Source organism: Salvelinus fontinalis, chromosome 3 (assembly GCF_029448725.1).
Source record: "Salvelinus fontinalis isolate EN_2023a chromosome 3, ASM2944872v1, whole genome shotgun sequence".
NCBI lineage: Eukaryota > Metazoa > Chordata > Actinopteri > Salmoniformes > Salmonidae > Salvelinus > Salvelinus fontinalis.
In genome coordinates this window covers 45995235-46020601 of record NC_074667.1, presented here as the reverse complement: position 1 = coordinate 46020601, position 25367 = coordinate 45995235, and the positions used below count along the sequence as shown (strand labels likewise).

At 41.9% G+C, this 25367-nt stretch overlaps 2 protein-coding genes across 7 annotated transcripts in view; both read left to right on the top strand.

Moving 5' to 3' along the window:
• Positions 1-1661: 1661 nt before the first annotated feature.
• On the top strand, positions 1662-19626 carry LOC129850655 (leucine-rich repeats and immunoglobulin-like domains protein 2). 4 transcript variants are annotated; one of them, XM_055916944.1, is made up of 17 exons: positions 1662-2342; positions 4012-4086; positions 5823-5957; positions 6212-6355; positions 6656-6799; positions 10600-10743; positions 11002-11145; positions 11939-12019; positions 12133-12204; positions 12406-12474; positions 12619-12782; positions 12905-13216; positions 13392-13673; positions 13810-14424; positions 15203-15343; positions 15532-15837; positions 16173-19626. In XM_055916944.1, the coding sequence occupies exons 1-17, from the start codon at positions 2158-2160 to the stop codon at positions 16403-16405; spliced, it is 3246 nt and encodes a 1081-aa protein (XP_055772919.1). In that variant the 5' UTR covers positions 1662-2157; the 3' UTR covers positions 16406-19626. The 4 variants fall into 4 exon arrangements, with proteins under 4 accessions (XP_055772919.1, XP_055772920.1, XP_055772923.1 ...); XM_055916945.1 differs by lacking the exon at positions 1662-2342 and adding an exon at positions 2373-3155; XM_055916948.1 differs by lacking the exon at positions 1662-2342 and adding an exon at positions 4755-4955 and having other exon boundaries at positions 4011-4086.
• Positions 19627-20848: 1222 nt separating this feature from the next.
• The window catches only part of LOC129850625 (membrane-associated guanylate kinase, WW and PDZ domain-containing protein 3-like), a 174510-nt gene continuing 169991 nt past the window's right edge, over positions 20849-25367 (top strand). For 2 of the 3 annotated variants that reach the window (XM_055916932.1, XM_055916930.1), the window contains exon 1: positions 20857-21975. In XM_055916932.1, coding sequence (XP_055772907.1) covers positions 21669-21975 — 307 coding nt within the window. In that variant the 5' untranslated portion in view covers positions 20857-21668. Of the gene's footprint in view, positions 21976-25367 lie in introns of all 3 variants that reach the window. The other variant, XM_055916940.1, reaches the window with a different exon arrangement.

The following is a 25367-nucleotide window of genomic DNA, read 5'->3' as shown; positions in this document are numbered from 1 at the left end:
TATGGTGTTCTTTGGATGCACCTCAGCATTCTTTGTCCTCCAAACACGACGAGTTGAGTTTTTACCAAAAAGTTATATTTTGGTTTCATCTGACCATATGACATTCTCCCAATCTTCTTCTGGATCATCCAAATGCTCTCTAGCAAACTTCAGACAGGCCTGGACATGTACTGGCTTAAGCAGGGGGACACGTCTGGCACTGCAGGATTTGAGTCCCTGGCGGCGTAGTGTGTTACTGATGGTAGGCTTTGTTACTTTGGTCCCAGCTCTCTGCAGGTCATTCACTAGGTCCCCCCGTGTGGTTCAGGGATTTTTGCTCACCGTTCTTGTGATCATTTTGACCCCACGGGGTGAGATCTTGTGTGGAGCCCCAGATAGAGGGAGATTATCAGTGGTCTTGTATGTCTTCCATTTCCTAATAATTGCTCCCACAGTTGATTTCTTCAAACCAAGCTGCTTACCTATTGCAGATTCAGTCTTCCCAGCCTGGTGCAGGTCTGAAATTTTGTTTCTGGTGTCCTTTGACAGCTCTTTGGTCTTGGCCATAGTGGAGTTTGGAGTGTGACTGTTTGAGATTGTGGACAGGTGTCTTTTATACTGATAACAAGTTCAACCAGGTGCCATTAATACAGGTAACGAGTGGAGGACAGAGGAGCCTCTTAAAGAAGAAGTTACAGGTCTGTGAGAGCCAGAAATCTTGCTTGTTTGTAGGTGACCAAATACTTATTTTCCACCATAATTTGCAAATAAATTCATTAAAAATCCTACAATGTGATTTTCAGGATTTTTTTTCTTTTCTCATTTTGTCTGTCATATTTGAAGTGTACCTATGATGAAAATTACAGGCCTCTCTCATCTTTTTAAGTGGGAGAATTTGCACAATTGGTGGCTGACTAAATACGTTTTTGCCCCACTGTAACATAGCACACGTAAATCCAGGACACTCAAATTAATATGTTATGGTTACATAAGATAGGTTACTTATTAAGGCAAACATGAAAAAAGGTATGTAAGTGGGTCTATAATACCTGTCTAGTAACCCAAAGGTTGCATGTTCAAATGTCATGCTAATTAGCAACTTTGCAACTACTTAGCATGTTAGCTAACCCTAACCCTCTGATAACCCCTAGAGCTAGCTAATGTTAGCCACAACAAATTCTTAACATATTGTCCGTATTGCAATTCGTAACATGTTTTACGAATTGCAAATCCTAAAATATAAGAAATTGACACAAATGTATACACTCACTCTGGATAAGAGCATCTGCCAAATGACTAAAATGTGAAATACATACCATACAAAGGGGGTAACATACTCTAAATTTGGTGTCTCGAATTTACATACAGAATAATACTACATGCTCTGAAACCACATTGCGAATAAAGAATCACTGCGGCTCTATTCATGGTTTTCTATCTGCAACGTTCGAGAACGTTTTGCAACTGATTGTGGCCCGGGGCCAGGCCGTTTGAGTTTGCCTTATTATCGGGATAATAATATAGCCCAGCCCAGACTGGTCTACAACTTCTACTTTTGTAAAACATCAAAAATAAATGTGTGCATGACATGAGCTCTTTTTATAAAATTAGAGCTTTTGACGTTCTCTCAACCAGTACCTAGCTATTTATTATTGAAAATCGAATCAGTTAAGAGAAAAGAATTGAGAAGCATGCATACTGACCAATAGGACAGCTGTAAACATGCTCTAAAGAGGCAGGATTCACTATATTTTATCGCTATTGTTGTTCCTTCGAAACATAATTCGGGATAATCATACTTTGGTAGCTAGATAATTAATATGTTTAGTCAGAACACTTTGCACGATCCACATCTGTTTGATATGAAGTCAAATGAACTTGGTCCGTGGAAACATCGACATTCAGGTTTACTTTAAGAATGCTAGCTGCTAGCCACTTATCTTGGGATTTGTGATGAGATTGGAAGCGGAAGAAAATTCTAAGGGAAAGGAGGAAAAATCTGAGCTGGGCTGCCATGGGCAAGTTGGAAGAAAAACTTTCGCAATGTTATGCGACTCATGTGAAAGAGGGGGTTTATTTTATTAATATGAAGTTATATGAATCGGTTGGTGTTGTAGGTTAGACATTTTATAATTGTCAGAAGCTAACTAGCCTCGTATTGATAGTTAGACTTTTAAAATGGCGGAAGGCTGGCCCATCCCCCCGACCCTCTTGTTGTTGAGTTTGAGTGCCTGCTGGGCACTGGATTCCTGCCCTGCTCCATGCTCTTGTCCAAGGGGGTCAGACGAAATCCAAATCCTGGATTGCAATAGGAAAAGGTTGTCAGCGGCCCCCCTGGATCCACCTCATGGGATAACTCATCTGTAAGTAGCCCAATATTAGCTAGCCTATCGGTAACAAGCTAGCACCTTTGTTTACAAGCTGCAGTGGCTCCTCAAGCTACATGGCCTTGGTAGTTTGCTAGCGAGGTCTAACGTTATGTCAAGTTCTTTAGCTAGATATATATGTGGATCAGTGGAGGCTCCTCAGAGGAGTAAGGGGAGGACCATCCTCAGTGAATTTCAGAAAAATAAAAACAGTGAAACAGAAAACGATACAAAATATATGAATGTGACCAAATAATTGATTTAAAACACACTGTTTTGCAATGACGCGCTACAGTAGCCTCAACCGCAATCTCTGGGATAGCACCATGGTGTATGCGGAGGACCGCTAGTTTCCTTTCTCCTCTGGGTACATTGACTTCAATACAAAACGTGAGGCTCATGGTTCATACTCCCTTTCAAAGGCTTATACAGTAACTATGATGACGTCCGGCTCGAACCTATCAGAGCTCTTGTAGCATGAACTGACATGTTGTCCTCTCAAAGGATCAGATATTGAATCTAGTACTGAAAGCATAAGCTAAAGTTAGCTAGTAGCACTGCAGTGCATAAAATGTGGTGAGTAAGTTAGTTGACTCAGAGAGACAATAGTTGAACAGTTTGGAACAAATTAATTGATTAAAAAATGAAGAAGCAAGAGGGAGAGAGCACTAGCTATCTTTTGTATTTGCTTAACTTTCACTTACTTAGTTAGCGTAAGCAGCTAGCTCGTTTAGCCTACTCAAACAGAGAGGGGTGCTATGTTAGCTAGCTGGCCAAGGCTATCCAACACTGGAACTCTTCCAAGTCAAGGTAATCTTTTGGTTTTATAAATGTATTGCCACCGGGGCCCGCAGGTATAAACTGCAAAACTCCTTGCTGTTGTAAACTGTACTGCATGATTGTAACGGGTTTACTAACACATTAGTTCTAGTAGTTGTGTTGGTTATGACGTTAGCTAATATGATGATGTAGACTGTGTTTAGCAGTTAGGGTATGACTTTTTGGCTTGGAAAGTTTTTTTCCGCCTGGTCACAGACAGCTGTGTTGTGCACTGAAGTCCACAAGCGAAAGGAAATGGTGAGAGGAGGACAGCATGTAGATGTCGAATAAATTATAAAACTAGCAAAGTGATCATGCTGTTTGTATGTGGCTGCTATGAAGGTGAACTGTGTTTGTGTGATCAATGTATTCAGGTATTCATTACGCAGATTCTCTTGAAAAATGTTTCTTAAACGGAAGCAAACAGAATCAAACGGGGATAAACATACCTGAATTTGTCCAATAGAAACTCTAACTGTTTGAACTAATAATTATACCCTAGATCAACTAGATGCATGCAAGTGTGTGCATAGGCGGTATTGAATGTGTCACTCTGTTCTGGATTAGTAATTTCTCTCTCGACCTGTGCACCTACGTTGTAAACTTTAATTCGTAGACTAGGTTGTAGCAACCTCATGATGAGTGTTGTGAAATTGAGTCTCATGAAGTAGCCTAATTCTATTGATGTTACATTGAGCTGGGTGAATGGAATATGAATGACAGGCACTTACTGCCACTGATCTGGATGTGATCATTTTAGTTTTTCTTGTAAAGATGCCAAAGCAGCTGCAAGGTCCACTGAAAGGTGTCTAGAATTCTCTGTAATAACTAATGGAATCTTTTTCAGCACTATGAATCATAATGATCTGACAACTGTTCCATACCTTGGAGAAGTTACCCCAAACATCACAACACTCTCATTGTAAGTCAAACATTTTTCTCCTCCTCTCTGTAAGTTGTGTGATGTGATTCCTAGGTGTCCTGTCATAGTATGCGTGCCATAGTAGTAATGTGCAGTTCACAAATGACTCTTTTTACTGAGTCATGATTAGTTTTTTTTGAGCAACTCCTTCATTGAAGTAGTTTGACCTGCGAGTGCTGGTCACAATGAGTCCTACAGCAGGATTAATACACGCTTCTCCGGCTCAGCGGCTCCAGAGACTTGTTTTGACCACCAACTGTCTGCCATATGCTCGAAGGAAGATATACTGAACAAAAATATAAACGAAACATGTAAATTGTTAGTCCCATTTTTCATAAACTGAATCATTTCTGGGGTCTTATATTTCATACACACAAAAGCTTATTTCTCCAAAATTTGGTGCACACATTTGTTTACATCCTTGTTGGTGAGCATTTCTCCTTTGCCAAGATAATCCACCCACCGGTGTGGCATATCAAGAAGCTGATTAGACAGCATGATCATTACACAGGATGCACCTTGTGCAGGGGACAGTGTGCAGTTTTGTCAAACAACACAATGCCACAGATGTCTCAAATGTTGAGGGAGTGTGCAATTGGCATGCTAACTGCAGGAATGTCCACTAGAGCTGTTGCCAGATAATTTAATGTTCATTTCTCTACCATAAGCCACCTCCAACATTGTTTTAGAGAATCTGGCACTACGTCCAACCGGCCTCACAACCGCAGACCACGTGTTACCACGCCAGCCCAGGACCTCCACATCCAGCTTCTTCACCTACGGGATCGTCTAAGACCGGGCAGCTGATGAAACTGAGGAATATTTCTCTGTAATAAAGCGCCTTTGTGGAGAGAAGCTCATTCTGATTGGTGAGCCAGGCCTACCAATGCCTGCGCCCCTGCCCAGTCATGTGAAATCCATAGATTAGGGCCTAATACATTCATTTAAATTGACTGATTTCCTTATATGAACTGTGAAATGATTGCATGTTGCATTTATATTTTTGTTCAGTGTAGATCATGAGCAAAGAGAAGAAAAATGCATGTTTAGAACTGACAATTAATCGCATGGTGCAAGAATGAATGCAATTAATTGACGGTTATGGACACAGCTTTGTAGAACCAAAACATACACAGCCTCTGCTCAACAAACTTTGGACATAATTATTTGGAGGGCTGCAGTTCGCCAACGACATTGTTCTTATCACCCTCATCTCAGTCAAGCAATGCATTCCGCCAAGAGTCGTTCCCAACCTAGTCCAGTTGCGATCACAACTGGTCTCGACCTTGTTTCTAATGTATCAAGGAATAATCTTATGTGTTTGCATGCTTATCAACAAATGTACGTTGTTTAAAGCACACGTTTTACACGTCTGTCACGAATAAGAGCTGCAATAAGCCCCCTATGGTAAACGAGAGGCTTGTAGAATCATGACACGATTTTCAAGTTGTCAGTTCATTGTTCGCATGCTATGGGCATGACTGACTCCAATGAATGAAATGAGTTGAAAGATTTGTTATTTTGACTGAATGAGTTGAAAAGATAAGTCAGTAAAAAGAGCTGAACTTCCCATCACTATGCAATAGGGGAAGTTTCGGAAGAAAGGAATCACCGGCCGGGTAACTTCTGTCCTACCCTGCATTCTTATGCCATGGTTTGGGCATAAATACACATTGATGGTATATTTATGTAGACTCATGTTGATTATTATGTACATTACTGCTCATTGTGCACAGGGTCCACAACCGGATCTCGGAGCTGTGGATGCATCAGCTGCATCCATACATCTCCTTGGAGACACTTGACCTGTCATCTAACTCCATCTCAGAGATCAAGGCTGGAGCCTTCCCACTCATGCAGCTGAAATACTTGTGAGTCCTGCCTGTGGCATTGTTTTCCAACTATAGTAGACAACTTCTAAGGAGGGAGGAGATGGTTGGTTCAGCTACAACTAAAAAGGGTGTGTTCTACTTTACTTGTTATTGGCTTATTAATGTTGTATTAATGTGACTTCTTAATCCAAAATAAAGACCTTAATGTGTTTGGAATGTATACATGCAGGTGTAATGTAAAAGTAAACTGATTGCCCTTCCTGATTGAATGTTTCTGCATCTCTATCTCCCAGGAATTTAAGCAATAACAAGATCAGTGTCCTTGAACCTGGCTGCTTTGACAACATCTCCAGCTCCCTGCTGGTTCTGAAGCTGAACAGGAACAGAATAACACTGCTACCATACAAAGTGTTCAGGCTTCCCCAGCTGCAGTTCCTGTAAGTCAATGTTCTGCTTCAGTCAAACTATTTCCATAGCAATGATGAGCAGTGTGCAAACCTAATTACCAGACCCTCGCTAGATGGTTGGTTTCTTACATGATTTAGTCTACATATGTTAAGATTTTGAATGTGTTCAATACTTTTGTATGAGGGACTATCCTTAGTTAAATATATTTTCTTTAAACAATTTGCATTCGTGATTGTGAATTTTTAAATTTCACAGATTCAGTATGTAGTACTGTTTTATAGTAGTTGAAACAACTTATTCTAAACTGCCTGATTCTGACTCTTCCCTAGGGAATTAAAGCGCAACAAGATCAAGATGGTGGACAGCCTGACCTTCAAAGGGATGGACTTACTGAAATCACTGAAGATGCAGCGGAATGGCATCACAAAGCTGATGGATGGCGCTTTCTTTGGGCTCAACAACATGGAGGAGCTGTGAGTTCTTCTGCCTTTTAGTCTTTTATAAGAAAGATCAGTACAGTATTTGCACAGATGGGAGGAGCCAGATGTCTCACAGGATGTATAAATCTGAAGCATCTGTTCATCAAATATGGTGATAAGAGAAAGTCCAGTGAATATGAATATGGAGCTAGATAATACTTGTCCGACATTCTGCAAATTTTCTCATTTTGAAACGTTTGCTCCCAATTCAGTTTTCTTTCCCAAAACTCCAATCTGTTACAGAGTGCACTAAGTTTAGTGGACTTGACCCTTTGCCAAAGTAAAAAAAAAAAAAATAGCATTGTGTAGGAGTGTTACAAAAGCCAATAGTTTCTCGCTAGATTGTACTTGGTTATGCCCACCTCCTTGCTTGTTCTTCCCACTATGCTTAATTTGCTCCAATTGGAAATGACACCGATGAGATGGTGAGCTCTAAGGGTTGGGTGATATTACGATACAATCGGAAATCAACTATGTTTGACAGACGTTGTCGACGAAAACGTGATGTGACAGATGATAGTTTTTATATATGAAAACTTTTTTTTACATATTTGAACATGTCTGGCACCGCTGTAGTCGGGCAGCGCACAACGGTGCAGCTCGCAGCCAAATGACCTACTAATTCCTATTTGCCATAAGCCTTTTTCAATAAATATGTAGGTAGACTTAGCCTACTATTTAACATAATGCAAGAGTAGGCCTACAATGTATGTATATTGTAGACGGAGTGGAGAGTGTCAAAAGCTGTGCAAAATGTCAGAACATTTATCTCGCTCACCTTGCCAATGTCAGATGATCATGGGCCTTTTACCGCAGACACGTCTTTGTTTTGGCTTGTTTTATGAGCATAATTTCCCTTTTTTTCTCCCAATCTCGATTTTATTTGAATATGACTTGTTGGTCTAAGCATATATTTCATGATTTACTTTCAAATGAATCTGGGAGCCCAGTAAAAGAGTTCGATCTCAGAAATGTTTGTGAATAGCCTAAATATCAACATGATATGGTAATAATGAGGGAGAGAACCAATAATTGCAAGATAGAATAATCGAATGGGAAGTTTAAACAAACCTTATAAGTTTCTGGCCTCTACCTGACCAAAGCTTTAGGAAAAATAAATTGTGTGCCGCTGGAAAATCCTTGCAAACCAAACAGCCAATAATATAGGCCTACACTAAATAAAGAATGTAATTCAATAAAATGTGCAGTAAATGTAACTTGTACATTTTTAACTTCTAAACAGATATTTATATTATTGTGGGATATACATATTTTTAAATGTAGCCTTTTTTATTTATATAACTAGGCAAGTCAGTTAAGAACAAATTCTTATTTACAATGACGGCCTACACCGGCCAAACCTGGACGACGCTGGGCCAATTGTGCGCCACCCTATGGGACTCCCAATCACGGCCGGTTGTGATACAGCCTGGAATTGAACCAGGGTGTCTGTAGTGACGCCTCAAGCACTGAGGTGTTTATTCATATCCTTGAATTGAGCAATGGGCATTTCATTATTTAATTTTTTTCACCTTTATTTAACCAGGTAGGCCAGTTGCAACAAGTACAACTGCGACCTAGCCAAGATAAAGCAAAGCAGTGTGACAAAAACATCAACACAGAGTTACACATAAACAAATGTACAGTCAATAACACAATAGAAAGTGTATATGAAGTGTGTGCAAATGTAGGGAGGTAAGGCAATAAATAGGCCATGGAGGTAAAATAATTACAATTTAGCATTAATACTGGAGTAGTAGCTGTGCAGATGATGATGTAGAGGTACTGGGGTGCAAGAGGATAAGTAACAATATGGGGATGAGGTAGTTGGGTGTGCTATTTACAGATTGGCTTTGTACAGGTACAATGATCGATCGGTAAGCTGCTCTGACAGCTGATGCTTAAAGTTAGAGAGGGAGATATAAGGCTTCAGTGATTTTTGCAATTTGTTCCAGTCATTGGCAGCAGAGAACTGGAAGGAAAGGTGGCCAAAGGAGGAGTTGGCTTTGGAGGGTGACCAGTGAAATATACCTGCTGAAGCGCGTGCTATGGGTGGGTGTTGCTATGGTAACCAGTGAGCTGATCACCTGTTGGTGCTCATTACATAAGCTCCCACAGCAGTGCTTTCGATAAGCAGGAACAATAAATAAATGCCGCTTATAAAAAGAATAACCCACATTTGGATGGGCTACAAATGACAATAAATAAAGTAAATAAAATAAGTTCTAAATTAACCACAAATTACAGTGCAAAAAAGTGTAAGGCATACAACAGATATTCTAACCTAGGCTACATTTATTTAAAATAAGAGGCGTCTGTGGATACAGGCTTTGGAAATTAAACAAATTAAAAAGTGCAATGAATAACCATCCAGACTGTTTTTCTTTTCATTATATGGTAACCTTTCTAAAGGTTTCTGGCAAGGAAAACACGCCTGTTCACTTTTTCTGGCTTTAATAGATTCTGGACTTGAGTAACAATATTACATGCTATGGGGCTACTGAAAACACGTTAAGACGGACCGCTTTTTCGCACAGATGGAGGTATTTGAGGGCGACGTTGTCCAAGAGTGGAAGTCAACCCTTTTTCCCCCTCCACCATGCCAGTGTGTCATCATCTCCTCCTGTGCTGGCCTGCTATTGCTCACTGAGTGACTGTTTGCTTAGCTCTCCCAAGAAGACTTTCCAGCGACGTCTGCTATGGTGAACAAGCGTACTCGATCTCAGTTGAAATTGTACGAAATCACCAATGAAAGGGGTCTCGTATCACTGTAGGCCTACAACGTTTGGTTCCAAATCACCATTCAAAGTTATCGGTACCACATATCACCATATTGATTGGTTTATTTATTTAATTATTTGCACACAAGAAAATACACTATTGGTAAGATCATTTCCACAATGTAGTCTAATGAGCAGAGGTTTATGCTTGACACAGGCTGCATTACAGATTGGTTACTGTGTTGCTAGGCAACACAACGATGCACCCCACCCCCGGGTAAAAAAAATAAATTGACGATACAATCGTATATCAAAGGTGTTTGGATGGGACGATGTGCATTCCAGGCATCGTCCAACCCTAGTGAGCTCAAAGTATTGGGACAGTTACACATTTTGATGTTTTGACTCCAGCACTTTGATACAATGACTGAGGTTAAAGTGCAGACTGTCAGGTTTAATTTTAGGGTATTTTCATCCATATCGGGTGAACAGTAGAAATTACAGCACATTTTATACATAGTCCTCCCATTTAAGGGACCACAAGTATTGGAACAAATTAACTTATGTCTATTAAAGTAGTTTGAAGTTTCGTATTTGGTCCCATATTCCTAGAACGTAATGATTGTTGGATGCATTTGCTGTTTGTTTTGGTTGTGTTTCAGATTATTTTGTGTCCAGTAGAAATTAATGGTAAACAATGTATTGTTTCATTTTCTTAATAAGAATATAATCTGTTTCTAAACACTTCTAAATTAATGTGGATGCTACAATGATTACGGATAGTCCTGAATGAATCGTAAATAATGATGAATGAGAAAGTTAGATGCACAAATCCCCCCCCCCCCCCTCCCCCAAAAATACTAACATCGCCTGTTATTGTAAAGGTGAGCGGTTAGCATGTCTTGGGGGTATGATATTTGTGATCTGTAACTTTCTCACGCATTATTCCCGATTCATTCAGGACTAACCGTAATCATGGTAGTATCCACATTAATGTAAAAGTGACTCCAAAATGACACTATATTATTTACCAGTAATTTCTATTGGGAACAAAATAATTGTATGTTTTCTAAGAGAGCTGGAGCACAACAATTTGACGGAGGTCAACAAAGGCTGGCTGTATGGTCTGCACATGCTGCATGTTCTGCGGGTCAACCAGAACACCATCAGCATCATCCGACCAGACGCCTGGGAGTTCTGCCAAAAGCTGGAGGAGCTGTGAGTGTTCTCTTTCTAACCCCAACCCCACTTTTCTCCCACTGTTGGAGACTGGAGTGCGTTAGGGTTTATTGTTACCCCTTTATGAAGCTGAAAGACCAGTATCTATTTGAGACTTGGGGAGGGTGTATTGCAGATCATTTATGTTGATGTTAACACATGGATTTCAGCTCATTCTTAAGGGGCCAAGATGTTTTAGTACAGTATGATTGCCGAAGACTATTGTCCAAGCTTGTCTTCTGGGGATGTCCTCCTTAGAGATCTGTCCTTCAACCACCTCACCCGGTTGGAGGAGACCGCGTTCATTGGACTGGGCCTTCTGGAGAACCTGAACCTAGGAGAGAATACCATCAGCCACCTGGGAGAGGGAGTCTTCAGCAGTCTGGCCAATCTGCGCTCACTGTAAGAACCTCGCACCACTCTATTAAAAACCTTTTGCTTTTTAATATATCAGATTGGTCCTGTCTTCGTTTTGTTAAATTAGTAGTACCCTAGTGTACTGGTACTCTATTAGACTGTTGTATGGTAGACCACTAAACTGCAGTATAGTAAGTAGAACGTTTATGTTCTCGTCGTCATGTCTTTGTCTTTACATGTAGTATAGAACCCCTCATTCGCATAATTTTGCTTTTAAGACCTCTGAGGCATGAAGAATACCAGAAAGGCTCAATTAACAAAATACTACCTTTTCATCCAAAATCCCTCTGGGAAGTGGAGAAGGGGGAACAAACACATTCATTGACATGCTGAGTTCCAAGAAGGCATTGAGCTGCATAAAGAGGGGGGTCAGGGCTCTGGGTCAGCACACATCCCTGGGCTGTCCGTAGCAGGGGGAATTAGAGAGTTAAGGCCCTTTGAGATCCACCAAGGCATGAGCAAGGAGAAAAAGCGCCCATGACCTGTCCTGTGAACACAAGCCCTCTGTGGGTTTAGGACACATGAACCGTTCAATGCTAAACACAGCCAATTAATCCCCTCATCAGAACTGCAGGAGCACTGAGGTATGACACTCTGGAAAGTATGCCACTTCACATTTGCCAAATGAATCAAATTGGTTTGGACACCCGGAGCAGAAATTAACTTCTATCTGTCTTGTACTGTGTCGTCAGCAAGCAATGCAGATCAGGGTGATCTTTGTGCTTCTTATTCTGGGGAAAATATATATTTTTCTTACATATTTCTGTTTGCGTTTCAGAGACATACGGAATAATGAGATCTCTTGGGCCATTGAGGATTCCATTGGTGTGTTTGTTGGAATGAAGAAGCTGAACACATTGTAAGGCTGTTCTACACCACCGTGCTGCATCTGCATAATATATTACTTTTGTTGCTATGGATACTGATATTGGCAGAATATTTGTTGGCATATTTAATCTGTTTATTCCCCAGGATTCTACAGCGGAACAAGATTAAATCTATCACAAAGGAAGCCTTTGAGAGTCTGGAGGAACTAGAGCACTTGTAAGTACCGCCATAGCCAAGCCACTCTGAGGGATGGTTGGTCTCCATTAAGACGATTCAGCAGATATCACTTCAAGACCGAGATGGATGTTTCTGATTACCCCAGTGCATCTGTTTTATTGTGCTAGTATCATAAGATGCCACTTTGATAGTGTCATGGTGCTAGCAAAGCACTTCATTCATATTTATTTTCACCAACAGGGACCTGAGCAAGAATGGGATCATGTCCATCCACCCTGATTCGTTGTCTCACATGAACTTAAAAGTGTTGTGAGTAAGAAGTACTAATTTCTGAGGTGGTGTCTTGGGAGTCCTTGTGGCAGATTTTACAATAATATTTTCTGTATAGAATACATTCACAAATTCAAGAATGATGGAATAATGTGATATTATGACTGTGTGTCCTGTCCTCAGTTTTCTGAACACTAGCAGCCTGCTGTGTGACTGCCAACTGCAATGGCTGGGCCCATGGTTGACTGACAACCGCTTCCTGCAGTCTGTCTCCGCTATGTGTGCTCACCCTGCCAGCCTGCTGGGCCGTAACGTCCTGTCTGTCAGCCTGGAGGAGCTGGTCTGTGGTCAGTCACCTAGCTACCTACCCTGCTTTATCTAGTCTGGATCAGATCTCACGTACTGGGACAATTATCCCATAACTTATTTATTTAATATCATGGCCCCCTCTGTCCACTCTTTCCCACAGATGACTTCCCAAAGCCCCGGATCACTGACCACCCTGAGACCGCCACCGCCCTGCGTGGGACCAATGTGACTCTGAGCTGCCTGGCTTCAAGCAGCAGTGACTCCCCCATGGCCACGGCCTGGAGGAAGGACGGGGAGGTGCTGTACGATGCAGAGGTGCAGAATTACGCCCGCTACCAGGAGGGAAAGCTGTTCTACACCACCGTGCTGCATCTCCTCAACGTCAACTTCACAGACGAGGGACGCTACCAGTGTGTTGTCTCGAACCACTTTGGCTCTAACTACTCCAACAGGGCCAAGCTCACAGTCAATGGTGAATAGACTTTTGGTTTTCTCTCCTAAAGAGTTTTTACTGACTAATATCTGACTTGTTCCTTGGTATTTAGCTGTTGACGTTCGAGCTTGCATGGTTGTTTCGATAGACATCTATTGAAAGCTGTCTTCATCCCTTTCTTAACTTCTTTTTTTTGGTTTTCCCTCTCCCTCAGAGCTGCCATCCTTTCTGAAGACTCCGATGGACCTGACCATCCGCACGGGCACCATGGCCAGGCTGGAGTGTGCTGCCGAGGGTCACCCATCCCCCCAGATCGCCTGGCAGAAAGACGGGGGCACAGACTTCCCTGCTGCCCGGGAGAGAAGGATGCACGTCATGCCAGACGATGACATCTTCTTCATTGCCAATGTAAAGACGGAGGATATGGGGGTGTACAGCTGCACAGCCCAGAACGCTGCAGGGAGCCTTTCTGCCAACGCTACACTCACTGTGCTAGGTGAGCTTTATTCTTACCTGCCCGGCATAGTTTACTGACCTTAGAGTTTCTTTATGAATCACATCTGTTTATAATTTGATAAATGATCATTGAATGTGAACTACTGTATGTTAAATGTAAATCTCGCTCCTCCCAGAAACTCCGTCCTTCATGCGTCCCCTGAAGGACAGGGCGGTAGCTCGTGGGGAGACGGCAGTGCTCCAGTGTATCGCAGGCGGAAGCCCAGCACCCCGCCTCAACTGGACCAAGGATGACGGGCCCCTGGTCCTCACCGAGCGACACTTCTTCGCCGCCGCCAACCAGCTCCTCATCATCGTGGACGCGGGGTGGGCGGACACAGGGAAGTACACGTGCATCATGTCCAACACGCTGGGCACGGAGCGCGGCCACATCTACCTCAGCGTGTTACCCTCTCCCAACTGTGACACTGCGGGCGGCTACGACCAGGATAGCTGGAACACGGTGGGCATCGTTGTGATCGTGGTAGTCTGCTGCGTGGTGGGCACCTCGCTAGTCTGGGTCATCGTCATCTACCACATGCGAAGGAAGAGCGAGGACTACAGCATCACCAACTCAGATGAGATGAACCTGCCGGTAGACATCCCCAGCTACCTGTCCTCTCAGGGAACGCTGTCTGAGCCTCAGGAGGGATACAGCAACTCTGAAGCAGGGAGCCACCAGCAGCTCTTGCCACCACTGTCCAACGGCTACGTCCACAAGGGAACTGGCTACGTCCACAAGGGAACTGACGGTAACTTTAACTATACTTACTTCCCAGATTCACCATCTGTCTCCTTCATCTGAGGCCCATCTGTTTTTGTACTCAGTCCGACTGTTATTCTGATATTTTTTTTTAGGGGGTAGATCAGCTTTAATATTGCAGATGGATTTTGGGTTATCAATTTAATTGTTTGCATCATTTCTAATCCCCCTTTATTTTTGTGATGATTAAAAAATTATATACTTTTTTTTTTTTTCGCCCAATCCTACCATCCCTACCCTGATTGGAGTAAACTAACGGACATTACTTAATGTAGTTAAATATGCATGTATTCCTAATTTCCTCTTTCTACTAATATTGACCTAAAAATCAATACTTTACCCAAGAGTATAACGATATTTCCCATTGACTGATCGTGGTTTTTCAGATCCCCTAACAATACAGTTTGCAGGTCCATCTGAACTCTGACATTATGACGTTACAACTATTCCTGGACCTGACTCCAAAAGCGAACCACCGATGGACAGAAAAGATTATCTATTGATTCTGTTTCCTCGTGGCAGAGTCTGCACAAGGCTGACTTGTTCAATGACTCATATATATTGAGCATTCTTCTTTTTAGCAAGTATTTAATGTAATGGCTGGAAATGAATGGATTGATGTCAATTATTGTTTTTATATATCAGTTCATAGATCTGTTCCCAACTAACTTGAACTTGTTCTGAATTTTAAATGACAGGTCAACTATTGCACCTGACCAGTGAAAAGAAGGTTGAGTGAGTCACCATCCTGTTTGTGTGTTGTCCAGGTGTGTGCTCCAGTGACACAGGCAGCGAGGTGGACACCGAGGCCAACGGGATGCTGCACTGCCGTGTGGGCTCTCTGTTCACGGGACAAAGCAGCTTCCATCCTGGGCAGCCCTGCGAGGGACTGGCTGGGGTGTCGACAGGTCGGTTTAGTTATGAGAACCAACAAACAACTTATTAATCTCTTGTATGTATCCTCTTAAATGCACAGATGAACAATGTCTTTTTCATCACACTTTGTTGAAAGGCTTTGTTGAAAGGTCTATGTCTCCATCAGATAGTGGGGTTTGTTATAGCGCAAGAGTTTGATGAAATAGATTGTCCTCAACAGGTGGTGCAGGGCCGCTGGTCATCTGCTCGGACTGCTACGACAACGCTAACATGTACTCTCGGACCCGGGAGTACTATGCCTGCCTGGCCGAGGATGACCCCCTGGACAAGGGTCTCTCTGGCATCATAGCCCACCTTCCCAAGGAGCCCTATGGGGAGCAGCGAGGCCAGCATGAGGACACAGCCCTGGAGAGCCTCATCAACAACCAGGACTCCTCAGTCTTCCTCACCAGCCACAACTCCTCAGTCTTCCTCACCAAGAGGCTGAGCAAAGCCCTCTGGCCCCCAGAACAACACTACAGCACCGGTGAGAGATCAGCTACAGACTGTCTGACAGACCTTAGTGGCATGCATGTCAACAGTGAGCTCACAGAGATATGTTTGGAAAGTGATCTCACAGACCTGTTATCTAACAGTGACCTCAGACATACTGTGAACTGACAGACATGAATTCTAAACCGTGAGCTCGCAGACTTTCAGACACCGACACGTTCAAGTTTGAGCTCCTCTTTGTGGATGCAAATCCTTTCTGTTGAGTAATGTAAGCATTTCACTGTAAGGTCTACCTATACCTGTTGTATTTGGCGCATGTGACAAATACAATTACATTTTTTTGATTTGATGTCTGTTTGGTCTCTGCAGATGTTCCCCCCAGGTCGTTTTGGGGCGAAGGGGAGGACTTGTCTACAGTGCCCCAACCAGGTCTGTCACAGCAGCCAGTGACGCTGCACCCAACTCCCTATGCATCTTCAGTTGCTGAGGGAGGGGAGGAGAGGAGTGTGGAGGTGGAGCTCTCCCTTCCCCAGAGCACACAGTACCACAGAAGTGCCTCTTATAGGACTACGTCTCAGGAGCACATCCAAGCCCCCACATAAAGCTCAGCCCCCTTCCCTATACACACTGCCATCCTCTCTCACTGGGTCCTCTTCTTTAGCCACTACCTCCAAAAAGACCACTCTGCCAAAAATGCTTTCATGTATATTTAGATTATTTCAGTCACGCAGAGAATATTTGCTCCTATGATTTTGAAAAAGGACCATATCTAGGGCTTGAGAACTGAACAGGTGAATGACGCCCCCTGATTCCCTCCACCTCCCCTTCCTCCCCCTCATTCTAGAGGAAGCTATGAATGTATGTGTCAAAGAGCCATGTTGGATGCTGCCATTTTGACTTTTAAGATGTCAGACATTTGAACGTGCTCTCACGACATACTGTCTGGAAGGTGGAATGGCAGCAGTGTTGATGGATGCCCCAGTTGTTGTGCTTTTTGCTTGCAGATGCCACATTCTTGGTAAAGTCTTGTTGGAGCAACCTTAGTGATTTAATTTAAAAGTCCAGGACATAGCTTCCTCTCGTCCAGGACTAGAGGGGTCAAAGAGACCCCAGTTGTTTCTTGTTCAGCAGTGAATGGTACATACCTATAGGATCACTGAATGAATCCCTCTAGCCATCTGTATTGAATGTAATCGTCTACTATTATGCAAACCCAGGGACAATAGCCCTAGATGTGTGTGAGATATAATTTTCCGCTATTATCTATGTCTCTTAAGCTAAGATTGTTTTGCCTTGGGTCAAATAGAGGCAGTCGTAATAGAGGCAGTCGTTGCTCATGTTTTGTTTCGTATGAAAACACACTATCCAAGCAAAGAAAATATTGGGTATTGCACATAATTTTGACAATCATGGTTCAGGTGGCCTTTTTTTAATGGCCATCTTTCAGATGGTTTTCAACCGGCATTCTCAGTAACCCTCCATCAGGTAACCCTATGGTTTCTAATCACATATGCACTGATCATCATTTCCTCTCAAAAGGTTATTTTACAGGCACTTACCTCATACTTGGTGTGTTTTATTATGCAGTATGCCATTTTAGATTCCTAATTGATAATATATGCCTTTACCCCCAATTTCATCAACCCTAGATACTGGCCAGATTTAACCTTGGGACTGTGAAGAATGTATTGTATGGATTTAAACATTTGTCTTTTCACAACTACATCCCTCAAACCCTAAGAAGGTAGTTGGAATTATTTTTGTCCTGACCTGCAGTAAGTTAGATTTGGTTTTGTGTGTATGTCAGAATGTTTGTAGTCACTCCAGGGTGATTCCTAACTTGACTTCCGCAACATTGTGGAAAGCATGTAGATCTCAAGTCAGGATTTGGCCCAAAATGTTGGTACAAATTTAATCTAGCTAAAACCAAGTTGTTTAATAAGGGTTGTTTTTCATTTAAATCACACCTGTTTCCTTTGCTCAAATAAAAGAACAATCATTTTGGCAATGGAACATAGATACTTCAGAATAAGATGTAGATGTGTGAAGGCTATACAAACAAAGATAGTACATGAACATTGCCCTGACAGGTTTGGTTGAATCTGTCCTTTAGTCATTCTTTTTCACCTTTTGAAATCTCACAATTATTGCACTTCCGATTCAGCAAAACATGATTGCATTTCCTCTCTCGTGCACACTTTCATTGCTGGTTTCTTTTACGTGTATGTCAACTACTATGCTTTTATTCCTGCCTCTACCATGTTGACAGTTATACATCTCCATGTAGGATTGTTTCTTATGTTACACAATGCATTCATGCTAAAATCGTAGCTTTTTGATAAGACATTCCGTGTGACTTTGCATGATAATGCATCTGGTACATTTTTGTATTTTGAGTTTGATCAAAAAGGACTCCTTTTGTCAATGTTGCAGTTGGTCTCAAACTGTTCTTTGTCTCTGGTACGTGACTTACAAAATTTGCACATGAATCTTGTACACAATTGATTTTTGTTGTGGCTTCTTTTCAAAAGTCCATGGTTTTGAAGTTCTATAAACCAGGTCATCCCCTGTATACCAAAATAAATCATTCCAACCCCATGCCACTGGATTCAATATTGGCATGAATAGAGCTAATACACAGATTGCATTTTCTGCTGGATAATTAAAGCATTTCAATTCAAGGTAGTAATTGTTGCCGATAGCTTAATCACTTTTTTCCCCCTTTTTAACGCACTCCATGCATCCGGTAGAAACAGTTCTCTAAACCGAGTCCATTATGGGTTTGCTCTACTGAATGTTGGATTTTATATTGAACAAAAATATAAAAGCAACATGCAACAATTTCAATGATTTTACTGGGTTACAGTTTATAGAAGGAAATCAGTCAATTGAAATAAGTTAACTAGGCCCTAATTTTAAGGCTTTCACTTGACTGGGCAGGGGTGCAGCTATGGGTGGGCCTGTGAGAGCATAGGCCCACCCACTGGCTGGGCCTGGCTCCCCAATCAGCCAGATGTGGAGGTCCTGGGCTGGTGTGGTTACACGTGGTCTGCGGTTGTGTGGCCGGTTGAAAGTACTGCCAAATTCTCTAAAGTGACATTGGAGGCATCTTATGGTATAGAAATTAACATTCAATTATCTGCCAACAGCTCTGTTGGACATTCCTGCAGTCGGCATGCCAATTGCACGCTCCCTCAAATTGAGACATCTGTGGCATTGTGTTGTGACACAACTGAACATTTTAGCGGCCTTTTAATATCCCCAGCACAAGGTGCACCTGTGTAATCATGCTATTTAATCAGCTTCTTGACATGCCACACCTGTCAAGTGGATGGATTATCTTGGCAAATAATAAATGCTCACTAACTGGGATGTAAACAAATTTGTGCACAGAATTTGAGAGAAATTCGCTTTTTGTGCATATGGGAAATTTCTGGGATCTTTTTATTTCAGCCAATGAAAAATGACACTACATGTTGTGGTTATTTTTGTTCAGTGTATATATGGATTTGTATGGTGATTGTTCTTTTCTAATGGGAGCTCAACTATGTCCACATGACATGCATTTGTGTTTAAAACCAACTTTTTTTTACCAACACATCTTTATCTTTGCTTTGTATTACTCTATCTTGTTTTTTTTCTCTTTATACCAAAGTTTCTTTAGTAATGCTCTGGCAATATTTAAAATGCTGCTTGTTTTCTGTGTTATCAAAGTTTTGCATTTTGTTGTCAAGTGTGTTTTTGTATCTTGACTACTTGTATATTCTGTAAAGAACATTTGTTTCTTGATATGTAGCTGTCATTAAAACAATCACAAATGTGATCATTCTGGCCAGATGTGATTTAAAATGTACTATGTGGAAATAGGCTTTGAAGAAGTAAGAAAAAAATTGTCAATAGTCAGACCATCTGCAATGAGTCCATGCCAACTTTAAAAGGTATTTTCACAGATCTTGGTCTTAAAAAGTATGCCGCCTTCTCCTCCCACACCAACACCATTAGGTGCATATGTTGCTGCTGTTGAACAGAGTATGTAGAGAAGTATCAGAGTTTGACTAATCATTGAGTCTTTACTTTTCAGGTTGGGTAGAACAGAACTGGGTGTAAGTGAGTCAATTCCTAGACCTCACCAAAGGCATCATCATGGCAGTGCTGCTCACCACCCTCCACCAGTCAACTAATTATTAAATACAATGTCCAGGCTGACATCTCACTAACCAAACACACATCTCACGATTTTATGTTTCATCCAGATAAATGCTGGGATGCAGAAGCAAGCACTTTGGAACGTGACACACCGTGTAGGTGCAGAGAGTAAGTTAATAAATATCTGGGTGTGTCTGGATTTCTTTGACATTTCTTGACTTCTCTGCCACTACAAAGTGAGTTAACTATCACATGATGCCAGCAATTTGTTGAGGTTGACTTAGGCCTATTGTTGAATCACACGGTCCATGTCAGTTTAGCAAATATATGTATCACAGGGAAGAGAGAGTAATGACAATTTACTGTATACATTTTTCTTTTATTGAATGAATGTGCCTTACCTCTCCACTTCTGCTGGGTTGAAGTTATATAAAAATAATTGTCAGATGGTGGCACTGTGGAGACAGGGAATAATACACACCTGGATTATAAGCAATTTGTGTTCAAAATTGTATGAATTTTAACAGCAACTGTGTAGCCCGTATTTAGATCCCTGTTATCCATTACAGGATTCAACCTCCACCCAAATAATTCTGCCATGCAATAAGTGTAGGTCTTGTCTGTATTGAGAGCAAGAATGCTACATGTATTTATATATTTTGCTAAAACGTAATAAGGATGTATAAAGGGGTTATACGTAGTTTATACAAACTAAGTTATTAGTTTATAACACGTTTTTTTTCTGATTGTTTTGCTGGCATATGCCATTTTCTGTTGGCAAAAGATTTATACAGTTAAACACTACTTTACCGTTGCGTTATCTAGCCTACTATTATACAAGACTGCTAAAGTGACCCACTATAATGTGTATGCAATCATTTTTAGTGTTCATTCTGCTACAATACACCGAGGGATGGAGCCCGTGTAAAAGGTTGTTGATTTGAGCGGAGCGCAGTGACATCTGCATAAATGGGCGTTCCGGGATTCGCGCATCTTGCTTGGCGCTGCCACCGTGCCAGGTGTGTTTAACCTGCGGCGAGGGATGCAGTCGCGGTTGTCATCATCAAAATGTGTGGGATGCGAACTACGACCTGGAACGAGAATAAATTACCATTAAGTGAATGCTGTGATAACGACACCAGCAGTTTTCTGTCACAGGTATAAAGGCACTCGTTGACGCACTAAATATACGGCTTCCGATGTCCCAAATCTCCGAGAAGATTTGTCTCTCACGCAGTCTATGGTGAGGTGAGTGGATAGCTTGTTTTGACAACTTCCATCCAAAGGTTTAGGAGAAGAACCAACCTATGATAAGGTGATGGGGAGGCTGAAACACATTGATGCATTTATGTAGGCACTGTATTGCTGTCTTATTTACTGTTTTACGCACAAAGACCATTGAGAGTTTTGCAATATTACGGACGTATTTTAAGTGGAATAGCCAGCTAATGTAGCCCGCATAGTGAATTTTATTGGAAGTCATGCTACTCCAGCGTCACTGTGGTTTCTTGGACAATACGACATGTATTTACACATTACCTGGAAAAAGTGAATTCTCAATTACAACAGAGAAATTAAACTCCGACCAGATCCAGTGAATAACTCAATATCAGAAATCTCTGTTCGCCCATATTTTCTCCTGCATTAGTGATTGTGAAACGAAGCAAAACCAAAGACACACTTTCAGATCAGTGACGAACCACATCAAAAAGATACAGTATGTCCAGAACACTGAAAAAGAAGAAACATTGGTCCAGCAAGGTGCAGGAGTGTGCGGTGTCATGGGGAAGCCTCGGAGAATTCGGCAATGTTGTGGAGGTGCTGGGGGGTGCCGAACACGGAGAGTTCCCTTACCTTGGCCAGATGAAGTTGGATGTGATGTTGTGCCACGTCGGTACAATGCCCTATTTTGGTGACGTTTTGTTGGAGATCAACGGAACACCCGTCAGTGGACTTACAAACCGCGACACGCATGCTGTCATTCGCCACTTTCGGGAGCCCATTCGTTTGAAGACCGTCAAACCAGGTGCGTCCTCTTTTTTACTTCAAGTATTTGATATACAAAATTGGCCTCGCTACATTAGCCTACATATGCTCTATGCCAGAGTAGTCAACCTACTAACGTTCCCAGTTGAATAATTGTGTGTAATTATTTTTTATAAGTAAGTACATATTTTATGGTGGTATTTACCATTTATTCTATCACTTAATTTTTTTTTGTCTCGGATAACAAAATGGCATACTTAATTGTACCGGTTGTTCTAGCTATAATTCAATGTAAAACGTAGTGCCCTTTTATTATTCCTACATATTTCTTGGAGTGACTACACTGTCATACAGAGGAGTCGTTGTCCATCCCTTACTGGGGCTCATCACATATGCCATTTGGCTTTGAGCGTTGGTCAAGTCTGCTTTCTGTTATTGATAAATGCCAATCCCTCTCACATTGCTGGTTGTGATGTGAGTGGCATGGCAAGTCATTTAACCCCACTGTACAGACATGGACGCCTACCTCTAGCAAGACTATTGAAGCAATAACAAAGTGGCCACCCGGCCTGTGTGTTGGTAAAAAGTTGAGGGATGGGCCTGGAGAATCAAATCAAAGTTTATTTGTCACGTGCGCTGAATACAACAGGTGTAGACCTTACAGTGAAATGCTTACTTACAGGCTCTAACCGATAGTGCAAAAAAGGTATTAGGTGAACAATAGGTAGGTAAAAAAATAATACAACAGTAAATGTAACCACTGTCAAATTCATAGACCGAGCTATGGATGCAAGGACTGACCATCCATGATATCAACATTATAGTTTTAACCGTGTTTTGAGGCTATACAGGTTTGTTTATATTTGCTTACAGTCATTGGCGTAAACAAGCTTGTAATTTGGGTTCAGAGCCCTATACTACGAATCAGGTTTGAGGACTTAGCTAGGTAACTTTGGTCAACTCTGGGTTCAACTCGAGACAACCTGTACCACAAAAGTGGCTCACCTTTTAGCCAGGTAAATTTGTATGGCAACAAATCCTTCAGAACTAACCTGCTGCACGGCAGGCTAACTCCATTTATCCTAAATTAAGTGTCTGAGCCACGAGTTGAGGACCAAAGAAATCAAATACCCTCCATCTCGCAAAGATTGTGTCATCATCCCCTTTTATTTGAGGAATACGACTGATGAAATATTTTATGAATCCAATGTTTTTTTGTGTGTAGTATATTTTTATAATACATTATACATTTAGTTAATGACAGCATTTAAAATGACAGCAAACTGTACATTTTTGGCTGATTTGTATTTAGAAATTTGCTAAAGGCAAACTGACAGCTGCAACCAACCATAGACCTATAATCAATAGATGGCAGTTCCCATTCAGTTCAAGACTGGCAGCCATTGCTATCGTACGCATTAGTATTTTAAAGGTGCACTGCAGAAATCGCTCCTCCGTTTCCTGGTTGCAAAAATTCTAATACTTTGCCTAATTTCAGTTTGTGACAAAACAGGCAGTCATTGTATAGATAATAATTTTACCATCTAAACCACTGTGGAATATATTTTCCATAACCACATTTAAAAAAACATTTTCAACTGTTTGAAGCTGTTGTATGAAAACAAAAGTAAAAGACACAAAAAAAAAACTTTAAAATGTGAAGCATAGAAATGGTGCACATAGAACACATCTACCACTTCTTAGACTTGCTTTCAATGAGAGTGACAGATCTATAACTCACATTTCCTATGTGAATTTGGTCAGGTCGCCCAAAAAGTTACATATTGTAGATTTAACAGTCAAATTGCCAGGGTTAGAGGTTCCAAAACCCTTCTATGGATTATACATGACCAAAAGTATGTTGCCACCTGCTCATCTTCAGCGAGCAGGCCTTTCTGATCGACCTGGCCGATGTATCCTGGAAGGATATTGATCTCATCCCGTCAGTAGAGGATGCCTGGATATTTTTTAAAAATGCCTTCCTCACCATCTTGAATAAGCATGCCCCATTCAAGAAATTTAGAACCAGGAACAGATATAGCCCTTGGTTCTCTCCTGACCTGACTGCCCTTAACCAACAGAAAAACATCCTATGGCGTTCTGCATTAGCATCGAACAGCCCCCGTGATATGCAACTTTTCAGGGAAGCTAGAAACCAATATACACAGGCAGTTAGAAAAGCCAAGGCTAGCTTTTTCAAGCAGAAATTTGCTTCCTGCAACACAAATTCAAAAAAGTTCTGGGACACTGTAAAGTCCATGGAGAATAAGAACACCTCCTCCCAGCTTCCAACTGCACTGAAGATAGGAAACACTGTCACCACCGACAAATCCACTATAATTGAGAATTTCAATAAGCATTTTTCTACGGCTGGCCATGCTTTCCACCTGGCTGCCCCTACCCCGGTCAACAGCACTGCCCTCCCCTCTGCTACTCGCCCAAGCCTTCCCCATTTCTCTTTCTCCCAAATACAGTCAGCTGATGTTCTGAAAGAGCTGCAAAATCTGGACCCTTACAAATCAGCCGGGCTAGATAATCTGGACCCTTTCTTTCTAAAACTATCTGCTGAAATTGTTGCCACCCCTATTACTAGCCTTTTCAACCTCTCTTTCGTGTCGTCTGAGATTCCCAAAGATTGGAAAGCAGCTGCGGTTATCCCCCTCTTCAAAGGGGGGGACACTCTTGACCCTAACAGCTACAGACCTATATCTATCCTACCCTGCCTTTCTAAGGTCTTCGAAAGCCAAGTCAACAAACAGATTACCGACCATTTCGAATCCCACCATACCTTCTCCACTATGCAATCTGGTTTCAGAGCTGGCCATGGGTGCACCTCAGCCACGCTCAAGGTCATAACGATATCTTAACCGCCATCGATAGGAAACAATACTGTGCAGCCGTATTCATTGACCTGGCCAAGGCTTTTGACTCTGTCAATCACCACATCCTCATCGGCAGACTCGACAACCTTGGTTTCTCTAATGATTGCCTCGCCTGGTTCACCAACTACTTCTCTGATCGAGTTCAGTGTGTCAAATCGGAGGGTCTGTTGTCCGGGCCTCTGGCAGTCTCTATGGGGGTGCCACAGGGTTCAATTCTTGGACCGACTCTCTTCTCTGTATACATCAATGATGTCGCTCTTGCTGCTGGTGATTCTCTGATCCATCTCTACGCAGACGACACTATTCTGTATACTTCTGGCCCTTCTTTTGACACTGTGTTAACAACCCTCCAGGCGAGCTTCAATGCCATACAACTCTCCTTCCGTGGCCTCCATTTGCTCTTAAATAGAAGTAAAACTAAATGCATGCTCTTCAACCGATCGCTGCCTGCACCTGCCCGCCTGTCCAACATCACTACTCTGGACGGCTCTGACTTAGAATATGTGGACAACTACAAATACCTAGGTGTCTGGTTAGACTGTAAACTCTC